This window comes from Propithecus coquereli, unplaced genomic scaffold (assembly GCF_000956105.1).
Source record: "Propithecus coquereli isolate 6110/MARCELLA unplaced genomic scaffold, Pcoq_1.0 Scaffold76, whole genome shotgun sequence".
NCBI lineage: Eukaryota > Metazoa > Chordata > Mammalia > Primates > Indriidae > Propithecus > Propithecus coquereli.
The window spans coordinates 7,329,972-7,351,215 of NW_012153729.1; the positions used below are offsets into that span (position 1 = coordinate 7,329,972).

The 21,244-nt window shown below is 41.3% G+C and overlaps 1 protein-coding gene across 1 annotated transcript in view; it reads right to left on the reverse strand.

Moving 5' to 3' along the window:
* The window catches only part of GRB2 (growth factor receptor-bound protein 2), a 74,866-nt gene extending 56,432 nt beyond the window's left edge, over positions 1 to 18,434 (reverse strand). Inside the window, exons 1-2 of the mRNA XM_012662377.1 lie at positions 18,208 to 18,434; positions 7,460 to 7,675 (exon numbers count right to left, since the gene is read on the reverse strand). Of these exons, the coding sequence (XP_012517831.1) occupies positions 7,460 to 7,537 (78 nt within the window). The 5' untranslated portion in view covers positions 7,538 to 7,675; positions 18,208 to 18,434. The remainder of the gene's footprint in view (positions 1 to 7,459; positions 7,676 to 18,207) is intronic.
* Between the last annotated feature and the right edge of the window lie 2,810 nt (positions 18,435 to 21,244).

The window sequence follows — 21,244 nt, forward strand, 5'->3', positions numbered from 1 at the left end:
CTCAAACTCCTGGTCTCAAGTGATACTCCTACCTCAGCCTCCCAAGTGGCTAGGACTACAGGTACACACCACCATGCCCAGCTAATTTTTTGCAGAAACAAGGTCTCGCTATGTTGCCCAGGCTGGCCTCGAAATCCTGGCCTCAAGTAATCCTCCTACCTTGGCCTCCCAAAGTGCTGGAATTACAGGCGTTAGCCACCATGGCAGCTCCCAAATGTATTTTTTCCTCTAGTACTCCTTTGTAAACTACAGTTATCCACGAAAATAAAGATCTATGAAATAATGACACAAAATGAGACATGAAATGATCGATATTCCCCAAAACACATACTCCTTTCCTGTTCTCAGTGAATCTTATAGTTTCAAGGTCCACAATACATTTCCTCTCACTTTCTAACTAAACTGATGCTTTCTGCATGTATTTAAAAGGAAAATATTATGAAAGGCTTTTGCCATTTTGCTAAACCTAGACTTTAAAAGTCCACCGTTAAGTCCCAGCTACTTAGGAAGCTCAAACAGGAGGATCACTTGAGTCCAGGAGTTCCAATCCAGCCTGGACAATATAGTGAGACCCTGTCTCTGGGAGGGAAAAAAAGTCTACTTTTAAACTAAAGAATGTATTAATTGAAAATAAAAGCCACTGTTAAGGTAGGGGAAAAGTTTTTCAATATTTTACTGCTACTAATTAGTGCATGTTGAGTATCCCTCATCCAAAATAAGGGACAAGAAGAGTTTCAAATTTCTGATTTTTTCAGATTTTAGAATATTTGCATTTATACCAGTTCAGCATCCCTAATATAAAAATTCAAAATGCTCCAATGAGCATTTCCTTTGAGGATCATGTTGGCCGTCAAAATAGTTTTGGATTTCAGATCTTTGGATTAGGGATACTCAACTTGTACCTGTTTTGATAAAATGTTAGGCTCTGAGCTTTCCTTCAAAGAAGAAAACAAATTAAAACATTATCTATGGCATCCTTATGATTTTTAAAAGTTGTTAGGGAAAAATATGCCTCGTTTCAGTATCGAGACCAGAGAAAATGTTCACCCATGGGGCCTCACTTAAGGAAGTTATAGATAAAGAGTCCTCCCTTAATATCCTTACAGTAAATACTATGGTGAGTTTTTCCCAAGGGTGTTTATTCTAATATCTCTTCCTGTCAGCCAACAGCATAATCCTAATGCTCCACTAAGCCATTTTAAGAGTACAAAAGAGAGGCCCCCAATAGGACACTGTGCAGGGTATCCCTCTCTTTGCTTTTAGGTTCGATTCTGAGAGAGACCACAGATGTATAAGAATGGAGAAACTACTTGTCTTTCGGACAATCCTGTTTCAATAATGTGCTTTCCGCTGAGCTCTGGGATGGGGTTTGAACAGTTCTGAATTTGAAGTAACAGCAGACAAGCAGTTGGCCAGTTTTATGGGTAGAGTCATGTGACTTAATAGTTCCCTGAGCTGGGGATTGGACTGACCACCTCTTATCAAAGTTGTGCACCTGAATAACAATAATAGAACAAACAGCAGCTAGCAATTACTGTCTACTTTGTGCTAGTCACTGCTGTGAACACACAAACATATTAGTTCTTTTAATCTTCACTATGACCCTAGGAAGGAAGGTGTGATTGCTCCCACTTTACAGATGGGAGAAGCAAAACACAAAGCCATTAAGTAAACTACCCAAGATCACAATGTGAGATCTGCCAGTGGAAGCTGGGATTCAAAGCAGGTAGGTCATTCATATGTACATATATACATATATAAACAAACAACTAAATAAATAAAACAAAGCAGGCAGGTCGAACCTAGAGCCAGTATTCTTTATCATACTATAGATGTCTCTCATTCTACACTTGCATCCACTAGGAGGTGAAATTAAGGGAGTATTTGCAAAAAGGACCAACATTCTCCTCAAGTCATTCTGGGTCACTTTTTTAAATGTCTCAAAGTTTTATGACACTGAACATGGCCACAATGAACTTTAACCTAAAAGATTTAAAATCAGGTTAAACCTTAGCCATTAAGAAAACAAACCGACCCATGAGCAGAGCATTTTAACTTCCTGGAATATCCTTCAAGGTAAACTAGAGGCAGAATGTTAACTACTTAGTATTTGAATATAACTTTATTGTTTTAATAAAACTGATATACGTGTTCTTTTAAAATAAAGTAATTCGAAAGAGTACAAAGAGAGTAAAAATCACCTGAAATCCAGTCACTCGGAGACAACAGTTACCTTTTGGGTGACCATTCAGAAAGAAGTCTATGTATAATAAACAAAGAGAAAAAAACAGCAATTTTCCCTAAATGGGCTCTCTCTCTAATTTGACCTCATGTATATACAGAAAGGCTCTACTGGGTAGTGATTAAAAACACAGAATCTGGGCCTGGCAGGGTGGCTCACATCTATAATCCAAGCACTCTGGGGGGCCAAGGCAGGTGGATCACTTGAGCTCAGGAGTTTGAAACCAGCCTGAGCAAGAGCGAGACCCCACCTCTACTAAAAATAGAAAAATTAGCTAGGCGTAGTGGCGCACACCTGTAGTCACAGATGAGGCTGAGGCAGGAGGACTGCTTGAGCCCAGGAGTTCGAAGCTGCAGTGCTCTATGATCACGCCTGTGAATAGCCACTGCACTCCAGCCTGGGCAACATAGTGAACATAGTGAGACCCTGCCTCTAATGTACATATATAGAGAGAGAGAGGGAGACAGAGAGAGACAGAGAGAGAGAGAGAAGAAGAAGAAAGAAAAAATATGGGGCTAATAATGCCAATCTTTGAGTGCCTAATAAGATTAGGAATGATTTATAATTTAGTGGCATACAATAAATGTTCCATAAATGGTAGCTATTCAACAGTGACTTCAACCATAAGGCTTAGAGGTGAAATTGAAAAACCCCAAAGGAATATTGCATTTTTTTATTCATTTCTTTCTCCAAACAGAGGGAAGACTGATCTTCAGCCAGTCCCCCAAAAACAGTCTCGTGCAGGAACTGATAATTCATTCTCAGCACCTATTTGGAAATCGTTCACTCAGCTGACAAAATAAATATAATAAAAGGCAAACAAATTATTTGTTTTAAGAGCACACAAATAACAAACTGCACTCATTCTTAAAAATTAAATACAGGCCAGGCCAGGCACGTGAGCTCAGCAGTTCAAGACCAGCCTGAGCAAGAGCAAGACTCCATCTCTACTAAAAATAGAAAGAAATTAGCCGGGCATGGTGGCATGCATGCTCCTGCAGCCCCAGCTACTTGGGAGGCTGAAGCAGGAGGATCACTTGAGCCCGGAAGTTTAAGGTTGCAGTGAGCTATGAACTCCTAGGCTCAAAGGATTCTCCTGCCTCAGCCTCCCACGTAGTTGGGACTACAGGCACACACCACTATGCCTTGCTTATTTTTTAGGTTAGATAATTCAAACACTTGAAATAGGACTTGTGCACTGAAATTTAGGACTTAAACTTTGTGAAAACCGTAACCAACCAAAGTAGGGTTTGACTCTCAAGGATCATAACCAGTGGGCACTCTTTTCTCAGAAGACTTACTCAAATGCTCCTACCTCACAGGCAGAAACCCCGTGTTTTTTCCTTTCAGCATCTCTCAATCCACACCCCACCTTCATTCCTACTATCTATTACCTATGGCAGGCAATTAACACACAACCTGATTACTACAACCTTTCAGGCTTGGGACCCCAGGCTTCCCTCCTTGCAATCCACTACGCACAGAACACTTTCATCACCAGCTAAAACCTTCCAAGGCTTCTTAAAGACAAGATCAAATTCTTACTGAGTTTTACTTATCTGGCTCCAATTCTACCTTATTTTTTTCTAGACCCTTAATGCGGCCTTCCTATCTGAAACAGAGCTTCACTTGCACCCCTTCCCTTGAACTGTCCACCCTTCTCTTCACCTGGCCCTGTCATCTCACAAGGTCCAGTTCAAGTCACACCTCTGCACACATCTTACTCTGACATCAGCTCTCACCAGTGTCTTCCTTTCCTGAATTACTCTAGTAGTTACAGTGTGCAAAACAACTCTAGCATTACATCAAATACCAGTTCACTACTAGGGTTTTATAGTTGTGTGATCTAGGATAGATTTATTTAACCTCTATGGGCCATCATTTCCTCGTCTGTAAAATAATAAGTCTAACTTAAGAGATTTTAAAAGGTCTTTTCCCGTTCTAAAAATAATTTTATATACTGCCTTTTACTGTTTTACATATTAATCTCACTTCTCTTGTTAGATTTTAGAGCTCCTAAAGGGAGAAAGTACATTTCATATTTCTTCACCAACTCTTACAGCAACTTATCCCAGGGTCTGGCTCAGGGAGATGCTCAGTAAGTGTGACATTGAAATAGGCCAAGCAGCACTGAGATAGGACACTACAAAGAGCTAAAGGTGAACTCAAGATCTATTTCTAAAGTGTTTAAGAAACTGGTAAAGGTAGGTAGTTAGTGCCAGAGAGAGTAGAAGACACCTAGATGATCCAGGGACAGCTCTAGAATGGAATGACCATAGGTTTGAGAGCTCAAAATGGTCTTTTAATTCCTATGCAGCACTATTTGAAGTTACTTATACATAAGCCCTTAATGGCAGCTGCAACGCTTAGGTAAGCTCATATGGGGTTTTGTGCCCTAGGGTAGACTATTTAGGGGTCTTGACAGTGTAGAACTGGGACTATCTCAAGCCTGCCCTACAGCAGTGGGCAAATTAAGGTTCATTTCAGCCAGAGAGGCCTGAAACCTACAATAGAAGAGTAACTCCTTCCATTTTTACACTCTACTGCCCTCCCTTCCCATAACCAAGAAAAAGCCAGTTTTTACAAGAGAGAAAGTAACAATGGTAGATATATTGAAACATTCAATTCTATTTAGGCTCCCAGTAAAATGTTTTTAGTTTTCTCTCTTTTCTCAGGGCAGTAAACAGGTCAATGTGCAGACAGCCAGTGGGAAAGGATTCTTTTGGAGAAGAGGAATCAACATTAACCAAAAGTTAAGCACAAACTCCAAGAGACTGAGACGATGTAATCCTTCTGAACTCCAATCAGAGCTAGAGGGATAAGCCCCACTCTATTTCATTATCTTGAAATGAAATGTACATCTCCCTTACCAGGAGAGGGCAAATATACCCCTAGTTCAATCAAAGTTAAACTAGTCAATACTATTCTAGCCACTTATAAAACATGTTTGGCTCACAACTAACACCCTCAAGAATTATCAAATCAAATCAAAAGCAACTCAAATGAAGCCAGTTTACTCCTTGAAGAACCAAATGAGGAAAACTCCACTTTTTTTACTCACAGCTCTTAAGAAAGCATGTCCCTCCTCTTCACCCAGACATTTTACACAGTTATGAGACAAAGGGCAACTACTGTATCCTCACTTTTTTTATTTGGAGTAAAGCCACAATATTACTAACAAACAACTAATGGCCACTGTTTAAAAGCAATAATGGCACTATGACTTCATATTTCAGTCATCTATTAAATTGGAAAGAACCAAATGTATGTATTTTTCTCTCTCGGTGAAGAAAACCTGAAAGTCAATGTGAACACTTTGATTCAGTTTCTCCCCCATCATAAAAATTTCTGGGCAAATGTTAAACAGTAGTATCATCTTCCCTAATAACAGGATGGAAGAGATGTGTTCTAAACTTGTTGAGGAGTTTACAAATTTAAGTTAAAGAATTTATAAAATGTTCATGGTCTAGAAAAACTTCAGTGACAGAAATCAGGGAAAGTTCTCATCTAAATATTCTTAATAAGAGACGCACATCACTAGCTTTGGTTTAATTTGTTGCTTTAATGCTAAATATGCAATGGGACAAACTTACAAAAAAATACGAACTACCAGCTTTCTAGGTTTAAGCTTCTAGGGTAAGCTTAATGGAGAAACCTAAGTTTGTATTTAAAAAAAAAAAAGGCCCAAAAGGGTTTTTGCACAGGCTATAAATGTCGGTATTTGAGTAGCCAGTCTTACTATGATATCACAAGTGGGTTATCTGCTGAAAACAGTAATCACCTACAAAAACATCAAATCATCTCCTCTGTACACCAATGAAACAGTAATTCTGTAGTCTAAGTTACCTTTGCTCTGATTTCCAGCTCTCTAAGAAAATAGAAACAGAGGACATTTGTCTTTTTAAAACCTATAGATGGTTCTGTGCACTGACAATGTAGTGCTGTCTTTGAGAAAATCCTCAAAAAACTTGGTGCTACAAACACAGCTTTGAAATGAACACGAAGACATAAAAGTTTTCTTCTTAATGGGCTGTTCAGTATTATCTTCTGAGGTTCAACCTACATTTCTAACATTAAGAAATTACTTTAAAAAAAAAAAGAAAAGAAAGAAATTACTGCAGTTATTCAGAGTAGAACACTACCCCTTGGGCAATAAGAGCAAAATAGGGCCACATAACTTAAAAAATATCACAAGTCCTTTTATAAAGGACCGTATCTCTAAATTTCCCCCTTCTTCCTCTTTATAAAATGCTAAGAATTTCATTCAGGGGTAGTAAACAAATGGGTGGCAAGTTCCAACAATTGGACTAAGGTTCAGAGGAAAAAATGTCAAAACTTGAGATACAGAGAACACGTCAGCCTTTCCTCTCCTAAAGCTGACATACTGTTTGATAACACCCACCCTTGTAAAAATAAATTACATACCCAAAAGGGCAACCCGCTCTAGTCAATTGGGTAAACAACATAATTAACATGTGCCAGGTGGAGAGCGAATCCTCATGCAAATAGTGGGACTCAAAATAAGCTGCAAACTGTAAAGAAGCTTATTTCTAAACTGTCAGCAGGTTTCTTTTGTGCAATGAGTTTAATATGGGGTAATTGCTCTTCAAGTTTCTTTTAAGAAAATCAAAATCTGACTTGTACAATAGCAGGTTTAACCTTATTATTTAGAACTCCATTAGTTTTTTCACAAAGAATAAAAATAGACTGAGGTTTTGGCATATACTTCTAGCAACCTCTCTGAACTAGGAAAATTAATTTCTAACCCACCAGGATCATATTCCGGAATGTAAAATCTTTCAGCTATGTAAAATAAGACTAATTGAATGCTTTTACATAAATACTTCAAGTTTAGGTCTTTTTAAAAAATCCTCTAATTTTTTATAAAACTGTACAAGGTAAATCAATCCTTCCTTTCTATAATTGCATTACTTTGATTTACTTGAAATATTACCAGTATCAACAGACAAATAGAAATACTCAAAGCATTCACACAAAGGCAGTTAAAGACCACACATCACACCAACTCTCTTAAGTCATATTTAATATTCTACTCAACGTTTATCTCAAGCTCTCCAGATCAAACATGATGCTAAATATTAGAAGTGTGCAATGAAAAAAGAATGAGCACAGCTTCTTTGTGTGTTATCTGGATGTAGACGCTAGGTAAGTACAAGGAGAGGCGATCTCAGCATTGTGCTCAGCATCAACACTTACCTTGAGGATGTCCCCCCTTTTGAAGCTCAGCTCATCGTCTGCAGTAGCTTTGAAGTCATATTTGGCGATGGCTTCCATTCTGAGCGCTGCTCAGTGCTCAGCAGCCTGAAGCAGGGGGAAGGGAGTCTTCCCTGCTGAAGCAACCCAGCGCTCTGGGCTCAGCCTCGCCTCTCTTTCTGGGACTCGCTCCTGCACTCTGGGACACACAATGCCACCCTGAATCAGAAGAGGGACAATTAAAAGAAGGGGCCAGGATCGAAGGCAGCCCCGCCCTGCCAATCGGCCTGCTGTCCCAGCCCCCACGCCCCCTGGCTCAGCCCTCCTCCCTCCCTTCCAGGCAGCAGCCCTGCTCTCCTTCTTCCTCTTCTCAGCCTCAGCCCCCAGGCGACTGACAGGCCCGCTGGCCAATGACGGCAGCTGCTTGAGCTATTCCAGAACACACTTCCCCTTCCTTCCCCCGGGGTGTGCGCGGTGTGCAGGAACCGGCTGGTGTCCCACTCAGTCTCCGCCTTTCCTCCCTCGCCCCTTACTCTCTCTTCGCCAGGCACCAAATGCAGTCCACTGAAAGAAAGGCCTCACCCTGGGAACAGCACCTGTCCCTTCTCAGATAAACAGGCCTGTCTCCCTCCCAACCTTTCTGGTTTCCCGATAATACTGGCTCCCCTACTTCACGCTAAAAAGCAAGCAATGCAGGCTTTCATCTCCAGCTGCTTTGCTCTTTTCTGGAACTAAACCTTGGTCTGCTCCCAAGAGAGCAAAAAGTGAACTTAGGAACTGCTTTTTCAGTCCACTCAAGTACTATGAAACACCAGCGGCTTTCCCCCACCACTTCGAAACTGATCAGCAAGCTCAGGTAACCAGAGAAAGGATGGCTTGGTGCTTTCTGCTGGTGGACATGGTGCTTTTGCACGAGGCCCCCTGTCCCCTGAAGATCCTCAAGCCTTTAGGGTCCCCCCAGTCCTAGAAACAGACAACCAAAGCTCAGCAGTCCAGACTGACTCCACATTATTTTTTTTCTTTGAAATAAAGCTGTTTGGTTTTCATTATATAAAGATACATGTAACATCAAAATTGGTATAGAAACCCAAATAGAAAAATAACTGCCTTTTACATACATAAACTTACGAACATTTGGCATTGTCACTAGTTGCTTTAGAATTTGGGATGTCAGAAGACATTTACACATACATATATTGGGTCATAAATTATGAAATGTCCAATTTTGAATCACAAGTGTATGTTGTTATATCTCAAACAAGAATCAGTACAATTAAAGTATGCAAATAAACTACAGTTTTGCCATATGTGTATAAAACTATATATGCGTGTGTCTATATATATGAATGTATGTCAATACATTAATGCAGAACTTTATAGATTTCGTAGATATAAAAGTCAACAAAGAGGTGATTAGAAGACACATATCAATACATATATATATATATATATATATATATATATACATATAGAACTATCTATACTATTAAATATATGGGCAAGAGAATCCAAACAAAACTCACTGACAGAAATGCTGGGACACAGCCACACACATACAGACATAAAGAGAGGCCAATAATAACTTCAAGGACACTAGGGCCTCCTTGCCATCTGTTGGTAATGAAGGAAACCCAAGCGGGTGGAGGAGTTTTTTTTCAAATGTTTCATGAGATCTGTTTTGATTCTAATCTCCAAGCCAATGTCCTTTAGGGAGAGCCATCATAACTTCTATTTCAAACTAAGAGCTGAGCTGCCCAGTCCTCCTGAAACTAGCCATGAGAGTAAGTCCTCATGGTCTACCCAGACAAGCTGGCCTCAACACCAGCTTGGCAGCTGTGGGCCTCCACATTGTTTCTAACTAGCCTGAGAAGCAGAGCTAAAGTCCTAATCTACACTTGAAAGGAATCTCTTTTTCAGAATCTGAGCTGCCAAGTATCTTGTTTGGGGAAAGTGCAGGGGGGTGTCAAACAGAGGTCTCTCACTATCACCCAGAGCACAGCTTCTTTTCTCAGAGAAAAATTCAGCTGCATGGCCGGGCATGGTGGCTGACACCTGTAATCCTAGCTCTCTGGGAGGCTGAGGCAGGTGGATTGCTCAAGGTCAGGACTTCCAGACCAGCCTGAGCAAGAGCGAGACCCCGTCTCTACTAAAAATAGAAAGAAATTATCTGGACAACTAAAAATATATATATAGAAAAGATTAGCTGGGCATGGTGGCACATGCCTGTAGTCTCAGCTACTCAGGAGGCTGAGGCAGGAGGATGGCTTGAGCCCAGGACTTTGAGGTTGCTGTGAGCTAGGCTGATGCCACGGCACTCTAGCCAGGGCAACAGAGCCAGACTCTGTCTCAAAAAAAAAAAAAGAACTCAGCTGCATTTTGCAGGTAAAAGATTCTGTCAGAACCCTTAGCTAGTGTATCAGGTGACGGTGAACTGAGGGCAGTACAATCACTGCCATAGTAGAGTCTCCAGCCACGAATATGGGGCACAACCTAGACCTTTGCATTACTGAAGGAAAATAAAGCCCCATTCTTCTTTGCTCAGTCGCTGTTTTCATACATGCTAAACAAAAGCAGAAAACAACCGAATGGGGACAGATTAATTGTGACACCGTTCTTGGATGATTACCACCTAGCAGCTCATCAGTGGTTATTATTCTTTTGTTCTAAAGTTAACAATTGGGGCACAAATCAAGTATAGCTGCAAATGGACTAAAGCAGTCAACCAACTGGGAATATTAGCATTAGACCAAGATAAGTAATATCAAGGATGAAAGAAATCATCTGATAATAAAGTCCTTCAGTCAAATTCTAAAAGCCAAACGTTCTGCTGCAAGTAACTAATAAACAAAACCAATGTTTATTATTTCAGGCCATACCTAAGATATTCTATGTGGTGCTGGCTATAACAGAGGAAAGAACGAGTTCTATCAAATATTTTAAAAATACAAAGATTAGTTTCAGAGTATTTATTTTTGTGTATCCTTAAATGCCCTTCACTTGCACTCTCTGTAATTAATTTATATCAACCTACCCCATGCACATAATTTTAAAAGTCAGAGTTATTAAAAGGCTTATGAAAAAGAGCAGCAGTTCCCTACCAACACCCACAAGCAATCACTCTCAATTTTGTTTTTAGCTTTCTCTTTGTATTTACTTACAGTATTTCTAAATAATATGCTCCTACTGCTGTTTCTTAGTTTATTCCAGCCATCATCCTTTACCTGAAAGGTGAAGACTTGGCTGTTCCACCCTTGCCAGATTCCCCCTGCCCTATTCCAGTAATATCACAAATCCTGGTATAATCACTAGCATTACATTATAAAATATTGTTCATTAATGATTTAAATAATGTACTACAACCAATCTTACTTTGTTGTACAATCCTTCAACTTTCCCCAGCATTAACAACTGCTTGGTTTCTTTTTTTGTTTTACTTGCCTAGTTTGCAATGTATCTATTTTTACTTTTTAACAAAACCTCTAAAATCCCTGCTATATGCTATCAATATTTTCCTCAGCCTACTTATTTGAACTGGTCTCTTGGTCTGATTGTTGAGACTATGTATTAATAATGGGAAGCTGAAGAATAATTGAGCAGACCTGAGAAAATAAGGAGCTTCATTTTTGAAAAACAGCAATCAAACAGAAAGTCAAAGCACTGTGCGTCAAGATACTATGTACTAAAACAGGTCACAAACTTCTATATCATTCAGGATTTAAGACGACGGCATTGTTACCAAGATAGTTTCCAACACCTGCTTCCCTGCTGCTATTCAAACTCATCTGCCACAGGCTCCTGAGTGAAAGCTTAAAAAGACTGACCCTCTTGAAAAATCATGTTTCCAAGTAACTACTGCTTTGTGAAATATAGTTTAACCAAAAATTAAATCAATACTTCCATGGATGTGCCAAATAAAAATTAGCATCTCATACAGAAAACTTCAAGAGGTCAGCTTATTAGGCTATCAATACAAAAGAGCACATAGGCTAAGGGAATTCAAAAGGGTGTGTTTCAGTAAAGAAAATTCTATCACATACACAACCCTATTACTAAAAGGAAGAAAGCTGAAAGTAGACACAAGGAATAATGATTTTAACAGAGTAGATGGTTCTGTTTGCTTCCCAAGAAAATAGGGTAGTAGTGTATTAAACGCTGAAGCCAAATGAGTATCTCTAAAGGTGGTATCAGCATATATCTCTGCAGCCCATCCTAAGCGATGATCTTTTTTTTTGTTTTTGTTTTACAAATGCAGGAGATGATGTCACTATGGGAGTGAATGTTGAGCTGCTCCCCTTTTATTTCTTTTTAATGATATCATTTAAATGGCATCTTCCCGACATTTTAAAAAATTATTTTAATAGGTTTGGGGGTACAAGTTAAATTCAGTTACACACATCTATTGTATAGTGGTGGAGTCTGGGCTTTTGGTGTACTCATCACCCGGCAGGTGATTTTTCATCCCAAATCCTCTCCTCTTCCCCCTTTTGGGTCTCCAATTTCCATTATACCACTCTGTGTGCCCTTGTGTAGCCATAGTTTAGCTCCCACTTATATATGAGAACATACAGCATTTCTTTTTCTGTTCCTGAGTTACTCCACTTAGGATAATGGCCTCCAGTTCCATCCAAGTTCTAGGAGTGAATTTTAAGAAGGGTAAGTATAGCTTTAACTCTTCATTTCAAACAATAGGCACTGTATCTGAAAATTAGTATCCTAAAGGTATTTGTATTTTATTTTTTTCTTCCATTTAATTCCCTTCTTCCCAAAATTCACAGAAAATAACATACATGACACTCCCTGGGCCAGTACAGCTTAGAGTTAAGACTGTGCATGGTCTCTAGAGGTAGGCTGACCTAGGTTCAAGTAATGACTCTGCCACGTACAGCTATCATTTTGGACAAGCCTTTTAAACAAGCCTCAGTTTTCTCATCTGTATAATATCTACCTTATGAGATTCACTAAGCATTAAATTAGATAACATAGATAACATGAAGTGCTTTGGTCAGAGCCTGACATACAACAGACACTCAAAATAAGTTAAAAATGTTACTCTACTTAAAACATATGAAAAGAAATGCAAATTAAAACAATGAGACTTCTTTCACAGACTAACTGGCAATTTTTTTTTTTTTTTTTTTTTTTTTGAGACAGAGTCTCACTGTGTTGCCCGGGCTAGAGTGCCGTGGCGTCAGCCTAGCTCACAGCAACCTCAAACTCCTGGGCTCAAGCAATCCTTCTGCCTCAGCCTCCCGAGTAGCTGGGACTACAGGCATGTGCCACCATGCCTGGCTAATTTTTTCTATGTATTTTTAGTTGTCCGATTAATTTCTTTCTATTTTTAGTAGAGACAGGGTCTCGCTCTTGCTCAGGCTGGTTTCGAACTCCTGAGCTCAAACAATCCGCCCGCCTCAGCCTCCCAGAGAGCTAGGATTACAGGCGTGAGCCACCGCGCCCCGCCAATTTTTTTTTTTTTTTGAGACAGGGTCTCACTCTGTCACCAGGGCTAGAGTGCAGTGGTGTCATAGCTCACTGCATCCTCAAACTTCTGGGCTCCAGCGATCCTGCCTCAGCCTCTTAAGTAGCTGAGACTACAGGCACACTCCACTAAGTCTGACTAATTTTTCTTTCTTCCCTTTTTTTTGGTAGAGACTTGCCTCGCTCTTACTTATGCTGGTCCTCAAACTCCTGACCTCAAGCAGTCCTCCTATGGAGGCCTCCCAACAGGTGTGAGCCACCATGCCTGGCCTAATTAGCACATTTTTAAAAGATTTATAATACCTAGTCTCTGCATACTTTGGGTAAACATTTTACCATATCTGATGTTCATTCACTCAACATTTTGAGAAGTTACTAATTGCCAGACAGTGTGGCATGGTACTAAAATTATAACAATAAAACCATGCAAGAGCCCACACTACAGCAGGGAATTAATTTGCTCAATCTTTTTGGGGAGTTATTTGGTAATATCTATTGACAATTTTTAAATTCATACCCTGATCAAGCAATTCTATTATCCAGATTTATCTCACTGAAATAATGACACAAAACACAATGTGAAAAATATGAGATTAATATCCATAAGCTTATATATAGAATCTCTCTCTATAAGTACCAAGATTGTTATCAAGTTTTAAAAAACTGCAGAAATATTATAGTTTATTCCATTTCTGTAAAGCAAAATAATATATCAGTATGTGCTTATAAAAAAAAAAAGCTCAGGCTGGGCGTGGTGGCTCACACCTGTAATTGTAGCACTCTGGGAGACAGAGGCCGGCGGATCGTTTGAACTCATGAGTTTGAGATCAGGCTGAGCAAGAGCGAGACCCAGTATCTACTAAAAACAGAAAGAAATTAGCTGGACAACTAAAAATATATATATAAAAAATTAGCCGGGCATGGTGGCGCATTCTTGTAGTACCAGCTACTTGGGAGGCTGAGGCAGGAGGATCGTTTGAGCCCAGGAGTTTGAGGTTACTGTGAGCTAGGCTGATGCCACAGCACTCTAGCCTGGGCAACAGAGTGAGACTCTGTCTCAAAAAAAAAAAAGCTCAGAAGGGTAACAATAATAATCTCTGGTAGTGAGATCACAGAATACTTTTACTTTCCACATAATACACCTCAAGTATGTTTTCACTGTTTTTACAGCAAGCGTGAATTACTTTTGTAGTCAGAAAGAACACAAACCAAAAAGCTTTCTGATGCTCTGGAGTTACACCTGGATTTAAATGTCACTTTACCACTTACTAACTGGGGGACACTGGAGAAATGACTTACATTCTATAATCCCTAGTATCCCTCAACAGGAAAATGGGGACAATAAAAGCACCTATCTTACAAAGCCATTTTGATGATTAAAGGAGACAGTGCATTTAAATGGCCCGGCAGATTAGCCGGGCGTGGAGGCAGCTACTTGGGAGGCTGTGGCAGGAGGATGGCTTGAACCCAGGATTTGAGGTTGCTGTGAGCTAGGCTGGTGCCACGGCACTCTAGCCCAGGTGACAGAGCAAGACTCTGTCAAGAAAGAAGGAAAAAGAAAAAAAGAAAAGAAGAGATAAAGAAAAAAAGGAAAATAAATAGCCTGGCAGAATCTCTAGCTTGCTCCAAAAGATTGAGTTTATTAATTCCCTGCTATAGTGTGGGCTCTGTGAGATTTTATTTTTATAATATAGAACTAATACATACACCTTAACTAGGATCTTCAGTCCCTTTTCAAATATTAGTCCACATGTTCTGACAGTAAACCTAGAACTTTCATCTACATATACAGAAGTTGAAAATACTGTAAGATGAAAATGCATTTAATACACCTAACCTACCCATCATAACTTAGCCTAGCCTACCTTAAATGTGCTTTGAATACTGACATTAGCTTATAGTTGAGCAAAATCATCTAACACAAAGCCTATTTTATATAAAGTGTCGAATATCTCCTACAATTTACTGAACACTATACTGAGAATGAAAAACAAAATGGTTGTACGGGTACTTAAGTACAGTTTCTACTGAGTACTACTGCTATCCTGCCATCATAAAGTTGAAAAATGCTTTCAAGTCACGAACCAACTATACAGACTCAGAAGAACTCTCTGGTAAGCAAATTAATAGCCCTATTAAGTATAAACTTAAATCACTCCACATCTCAGACCTAATAATGAAAAAAAATTTACACATATAAAAGCTAATCACCAAAAAAAAAAAAAAAAGCTAATCACACCTATAGTCACTCATTCTATTAGGCTATTCTGAAATTTACCTCATACATACAGAAAGCATAATTTTAGGTTGAGTAACTTAAAGCTGCCAGTCTTATTACGTTATGGCTGCACTCTGTAACAAGTTTTTTTGTTGTTGTTGTTTTGGTCCTTGGACCATTTGCATCAAAATCACCCCATTCAGAGACGGATTCACTGTGGGATGCCTCCTGGAGTTCTGCCGGAACCTATTTTTAAAAAGATTCCCAGGTGATTCTTACATATACCAAATTTTAAGAGTCACCGCTATACCATAAAGGTACCTTAACCAGATTTTAAAATTTGCATTCCAGATAAGGTATGAGAATGTCCGTGCATAAAATGAAAATGCATATTCACTTGGCACACCTGGGAAAAAGCCAACTTTGACAAAATTAAAAAAAAAACAAAAAAAAAAACAGACTCTCAAAGCCCATTCAGTAATGGCGTAGAGTTGCTCTGAATTAAGGGGATAACTATTAATTTCTCTCAGGAGAGCATGATGGCTCTCTATTCTGTATTACTTCATTTCTCCAAAATCTATTACTCTACTGCACTGTGTAACAATTAGAACTCTACTGCACAACATGCAACATAACAGGAATTACCGAGAAAAATCTCTAAGTACCATTAACAAGTAGTATTTATTTATTTATTTATTTTTGAGACAGAGTCTCACTGTTTTTGCCCAGGCTAGAGTGCCGTGGTGTCAGCCAGCCTAGCTCACAGCAACCTCAAACTCCTGGGCTCGAGCAATTCTTCTGCCTCAGCCTCCCGAGTAGCTGGGACTACAGGCATGCGCCACCATGCCCAGCTAATTTTTTCTATATATTTCTAGTTGTCCGATTATTAATTTCTTTCTATTTTTAGTAGAGACGGGGTCTCGCTCTTCCTCAGGCTGGTTTCGAACTCCTGAGCTCAAACAATCCGCCCGCCTCGGCCTCCCAGAGTGCTAAGATTACAGGCATGAGCCACCGCGCCCGGCCTAACAAGTAGTATTTAAAACCCAGCAATCCTCACAAATCTGAATAACTTGCTGTGGGAGTAAACTGCCTCAAGCATTTAAATGCTTGTCTTTAGTACCAAAGAATGCCGATTACAAGAATTAACTTATTTTTTTAACCTTAGGATTAGGAAAATTTTGAACATGGGAAGGAACAAATAAAGGTATTTCTTTCTGTCAAATAAAGATATCTCTGTCAAAAGCAACAATGAAGTCTGATTATAACAGATGTAGAAAAGTTTTTTTTTGTTTTTTTAGCACTTTGATCTCGGAACACTGATTTTTAAAAGAAAGCCTGATAAAGAATAAATTAGTACAGCTACAATGGGCAGGCTTTAACTAACTTATCAATGGTCTAAATAAGCTCTATTCCCTTAAAATTTTGAGGCTATCTTAATTCTGTTCTAATATAGATCTATAGTTGATTTTCATTTTTTAACATTAACCACTCCCACTAAAAGTCAAGAAGTCATATAAGCCCCAGATTGACCCAATGTTCCTTACCAATATAAAAGAGACACAGGAAAAAAAGCATAAGCAAGTCAAGTGTAAGCAGGCACAAAAGCATAACCTTACAATGAGAAAAATAACTACAACACAGGCTGGGTGGCTCAGGCCTTGAAGTCTTAGCAACTCCCCAGGCTGAGACCGAAGGATTGCTTGAGCCCCGGAGTTCGAGGTTCCAGCCTGCTCGACAGAGTAAGATCCTGTCTCTAACACATACACACACACACCCCCCACACAAGCAAACTACACTTGTGACCTAGTCACGGTATTGACTACTTAGGGGTGAATTCAATCTTTTGAGCCTCCCAGTTCCCAGGGGGAGAACCTAAGTCTAGCGTGGCTCTATAGCAACCCTTCTGGCTAACTGAAGGAACACAGGGGACGCTTAAAAGTAGTGGAATGAAAGCAAAGAAAGAGGGTATCTTTCAGCGAATAAAAACGGAATCTTGAAACAAGGGAGAAAACGAACAGCACCAAAGGGCAGAAACAAAAAAAATTATGCCTGAGAGGGGACTGCAAGGAGGAAGGGGAAGTAGATTAGAAAGAAAGGGGAGGGGGTAAATGACTTGCATTACACAAGCAAGCACTTCGTGTCCCTAGCGGAATGGAGAGAAGTAGATAGAGAGGGAAGGAAATAACTGAAGAAGTACCAAGTGAAAGAGCGCTAAGAAAGCCAAAATAGACTAATGCTAATTTCTCTGTGTCTTTCTGACTCTTTTCTAAGTCAACAGCATCAAAAGATAGACGCTAAGTGCACTTCAATACCCTTCAAATTGCACTTCTATAGCGTTTGAAGCCGGCCTTGAATAACCTCCTGAACAAATGGTAACTCATCTGGCTTACAATCATACATGGAGATCGCTGCAAATGAAAATTACCAGGGCCCTCACTCGCGGAAATACTTCCTCAGTGCATTTCACCCGCTGCTGCTTTACTTTTCTTGACAAACATTTTTCAAACAGTTTTATTTTCTAAAGCTTCAGAATAAAGGTATCTCCTTTGGCTCCGGCAGCAAATGTTCTAACTCACGGTGGATTCCAGCACAAGATTTGGCCCAAAGACGTTAAGAGATGGTGACGTGGTTGCCGTGCAGGTCGAAGGAGCATCAATCACATTTGCAACCTACACCGAATCCCCCGCCTGCCAGGCTAAGTCAGACTGACTCACAGAATTAGTACCCTGCGCCTCTCCGGCTTCTCCCCAGCCTCTTCTGCGCAAACCCTTATTATGAAAGCATGAGATTTAATTAAGAAGCCCCGTCCTCTTCCCTCGGGGTTCCGGGTTCTGCCCAGAGCCGAAAGCCGGAGGAGGACGGTCCCCAGAAAGGAAGAGTCCCAAAAGGGGAAACGTGAAATCCGGAGCCCCGGGGATTCCTCTCCTCGTCCCAAGCCTCGCCGCTCAGACCCGAACCGAACCCCAGGCTGGGCCAGGTTTCCCCGGGGCCCACTCCCGGTGCGGAGCGGGGAGGAAGAGGCACCGGAGCAGCGCCGAGTGCCGCCGCCCGCACTCACCGTGGCGCAGCTGCTCCACTCTGCGTCCGGCCGGCCCCTCCGCAGCGCTGCGAGCGGCTGCCAACCCCGCTGCTGCTCCCCGAGGGCAGCACCTGCTCTTGCCGCCGTCACTGCCACAGCCACCGTTGCCGCCGCTACCGCCACTGCCGCCGCCGCCCGGTCGCGGAAGCAGCTCAGCGACCTCGCTTCCGCTCCCCTCTCCTCGTCGGGCTCCCGCGAGAACTACCCCACGCGGCCCCGCCCCGCTCCGCCCCTCCCCCGCGAGACTTCCCCCCCGGCGGAAAAGGCCCAGTGCGCAAGCGCTTCTCCTTGGCCGGCCCCCTCAGGTAGAGACCAACTTGGTGCTACAGCGCATGCGCCAGACTTCCCACAGCGGGCGGTCCTGGCATGGCCCCGCCCCCGGGTCGCTGTAACCCTCTCGGTGCCAGAGCGAGTAAATGACAGCTCAGTCCTGAAGGAATAACTTTTTCACACTCTTGTCACTTTCCCTTCCCTTTCTACAAAACCAAAGCAATTAGGGGTTGAGGGGGGAGATCTCCTTCCAGCACGAAGCACTTAAAATGTAGGATCAGATCTTGAAACGTTTGAGAGTCTGGTCTGTACAAACTCTGTAGCATTGATTAGTGGATTCTTTTGCTCATTGATTGAATCAAGTGCTTGAGGGTAGGCACTGTGAGGGTATAGAACAGAAATCCTGGGCCTCAAGAAAGTCATGGTCTAGAGAAGTAGAAGAAACATAAACAAATAATGCCGTAGCACTGTTACAATTGTTCGGGGAATGCTGAAGAAGCTAAACAGATGGGGGAGGCACCGCTGCTCTGCCCGCTGCAGAAAAGCCTTCGCAGAGGTGATACCGTGACGTCTGAGCTGAGTCTTGGAGAATGAGTAGGAACTCGCCAGGCACAGAAGCCGAAGTAAGGGCATTTGAGGCAAAGGGAATGGCACGTAAGTACAGAGAGTAAGTACAGAGGAGCCGAGGCGTGAGAGAGAAAGTCCTGTTCTAAGTAGTTCAATTCCAGTATGAGGCCGGGGAGTACCCGGGAGTGCCAGATGAGGCTTGGAGAAGTAACTCTTATCTTTCAGTTCCAAAAGCTCTTTCCAATTAAAGGAAAGAACAGAACACATCTAATGTTAACGTGTTCTCTGGAAGCCAGCAAAATCGCGTTGTTATGAGAATAAGGAGGCATCTGATTCCATACAGAAAACAAGCCTGTTGAAATAAAGAAAATGAATTGTTCTTTTACCAAGTATTTATTGAGCATCAACTGCATGCAAGGTGCTTTGTGGGGTAAAAGATGAACCAGACAAAGCCTCTGCTTTCAGTGCTCTGTAATCTAGAGTGGCCTAGAGTGACAAGACGAGCAGTTGGCCCTAAATGCCACTGAACTGCATATTGGGACAGCAGAGGAAGGAGCCATTACTTGGTGCTTAGGTAATCAGGGAGGACTTGGTCTGAACTGCAACATGAAAGCAGGGAGGAAAGTGATGGAATCAGCCGATATTTTATATCGTCCAGAGCCCAGGATTTGGGGGAAGGAGAAATGAGAGACAAGGCCAAGATGCACAGCTTAGTTTTCATTGTCATGTGATGTGCAACCTCTGAAGGTTTCTGAGCAGAAGATGTCTGCTATAAGGTAAAAATAACCAGAGGAAAATATTAATAACAAGAGGACCATTCATTTACCACCTGATGCATACCAAAGTCATAAGGGTGGATAATATCCCCATTTCATAGACTCAGAAACAGGCTTAGGGAGGTCAGTAAATTACCCCAGGAAACCAAAATATAGTAGACCTGGGCCTGCCTTGTTCTAAAACCCACGTTATTTCCCCCCATTATGCCACTTTGTTCTAGATTGGTGAGCAGAAAAAATAGAAATGAAAGGGAAGGACTTGGCTGCTGAGCAGAGAGGAGGAGGAAGTGAGGGAAGAGTTGCAATTTTTTGTTTTGAGTAGGCCTGGGTAATGCGGAGAACAACAAAGAAATTTACCAGTCAAGAGGAGTAGCTGACTAGAGGCGAGGGGCACAGAGGACAGGGAAGGGGCAGGGGAGGAAATGATTGTAGGGGTGAAGGGAATTTTTCCCTCCTCCTCTGAAAGTTTGAGTTTGCTGAAATAAACTGACAAGAGATTAACAGGAGAAAAGGCCTACAAATTGATTGACACACAGGTGTGTATGGGAGCATAAAAAAATGTGAGACTCAAAGAAGGGCCAGGTGGCTAAAGCTTGAATAGCACCCTTTATAGAGAGGAGAGGGAGATGGGGAGATGTAGGCAATTTTGAGGGGTAGTAAATGATATTTTAGGGGAAATGAATGAGCCCAAAGAACAGACAATGTCCTACGACAAAGTTCCTCTGAGCTCTGGGGAGTAGGAGCGCTGAGAAATTTCAGGAAGGCGAGGGATGGAACTTCACTGTGAACAAAGGTTGTCTCATTATGTAGGTAAAATCTCCAAGACAATCTCAGCTACCCTCAGAAAATAGATGAAAAGTCTGTCTGGGGCTGATCTAAGTGTAGTGGTGTTTACTGTTTACAACTAATTGAGCACAACCAGTTACAGATTCCTTTGTTCCTTCTCCACTCCCACTGCTTCACTTGACTAGTCTGGGTGTGGTGATGACTTTTAGTCTTTTCTCTTCTCTGGTGGTTAATCTTTCCTGGTTATTTGATGAGATTCCTCCGGAGGAAGTTTTAAGAAAATTGCATTTTTTTTCCTTTATGGAACACTTCATGAATTTGCATGTCATCCTTGCAGAGGGGTTATGCTAATCTTCTCTGCATCGTTCCAATTTTAGTATATGTGCTGCTTTTAAAGCAAGCACATAATTGCATTTCTTTTTCTTTTTGGGACAGAGTCTTGCTCTGTTGCCCGGCTAGAGTGCTGTGGCATCAACCTAGCTCACAGCAACCTCAAACTCCTGGACTCAAGCAGTCCTTCTGCCTCAGCCTCCCGAGTAGCTGGGACTACAGGCATGCACCACCATGCCCGGCTAATTTTTTCTATATATTTTTTAGTTCTTTGGCCAATTTCTTTC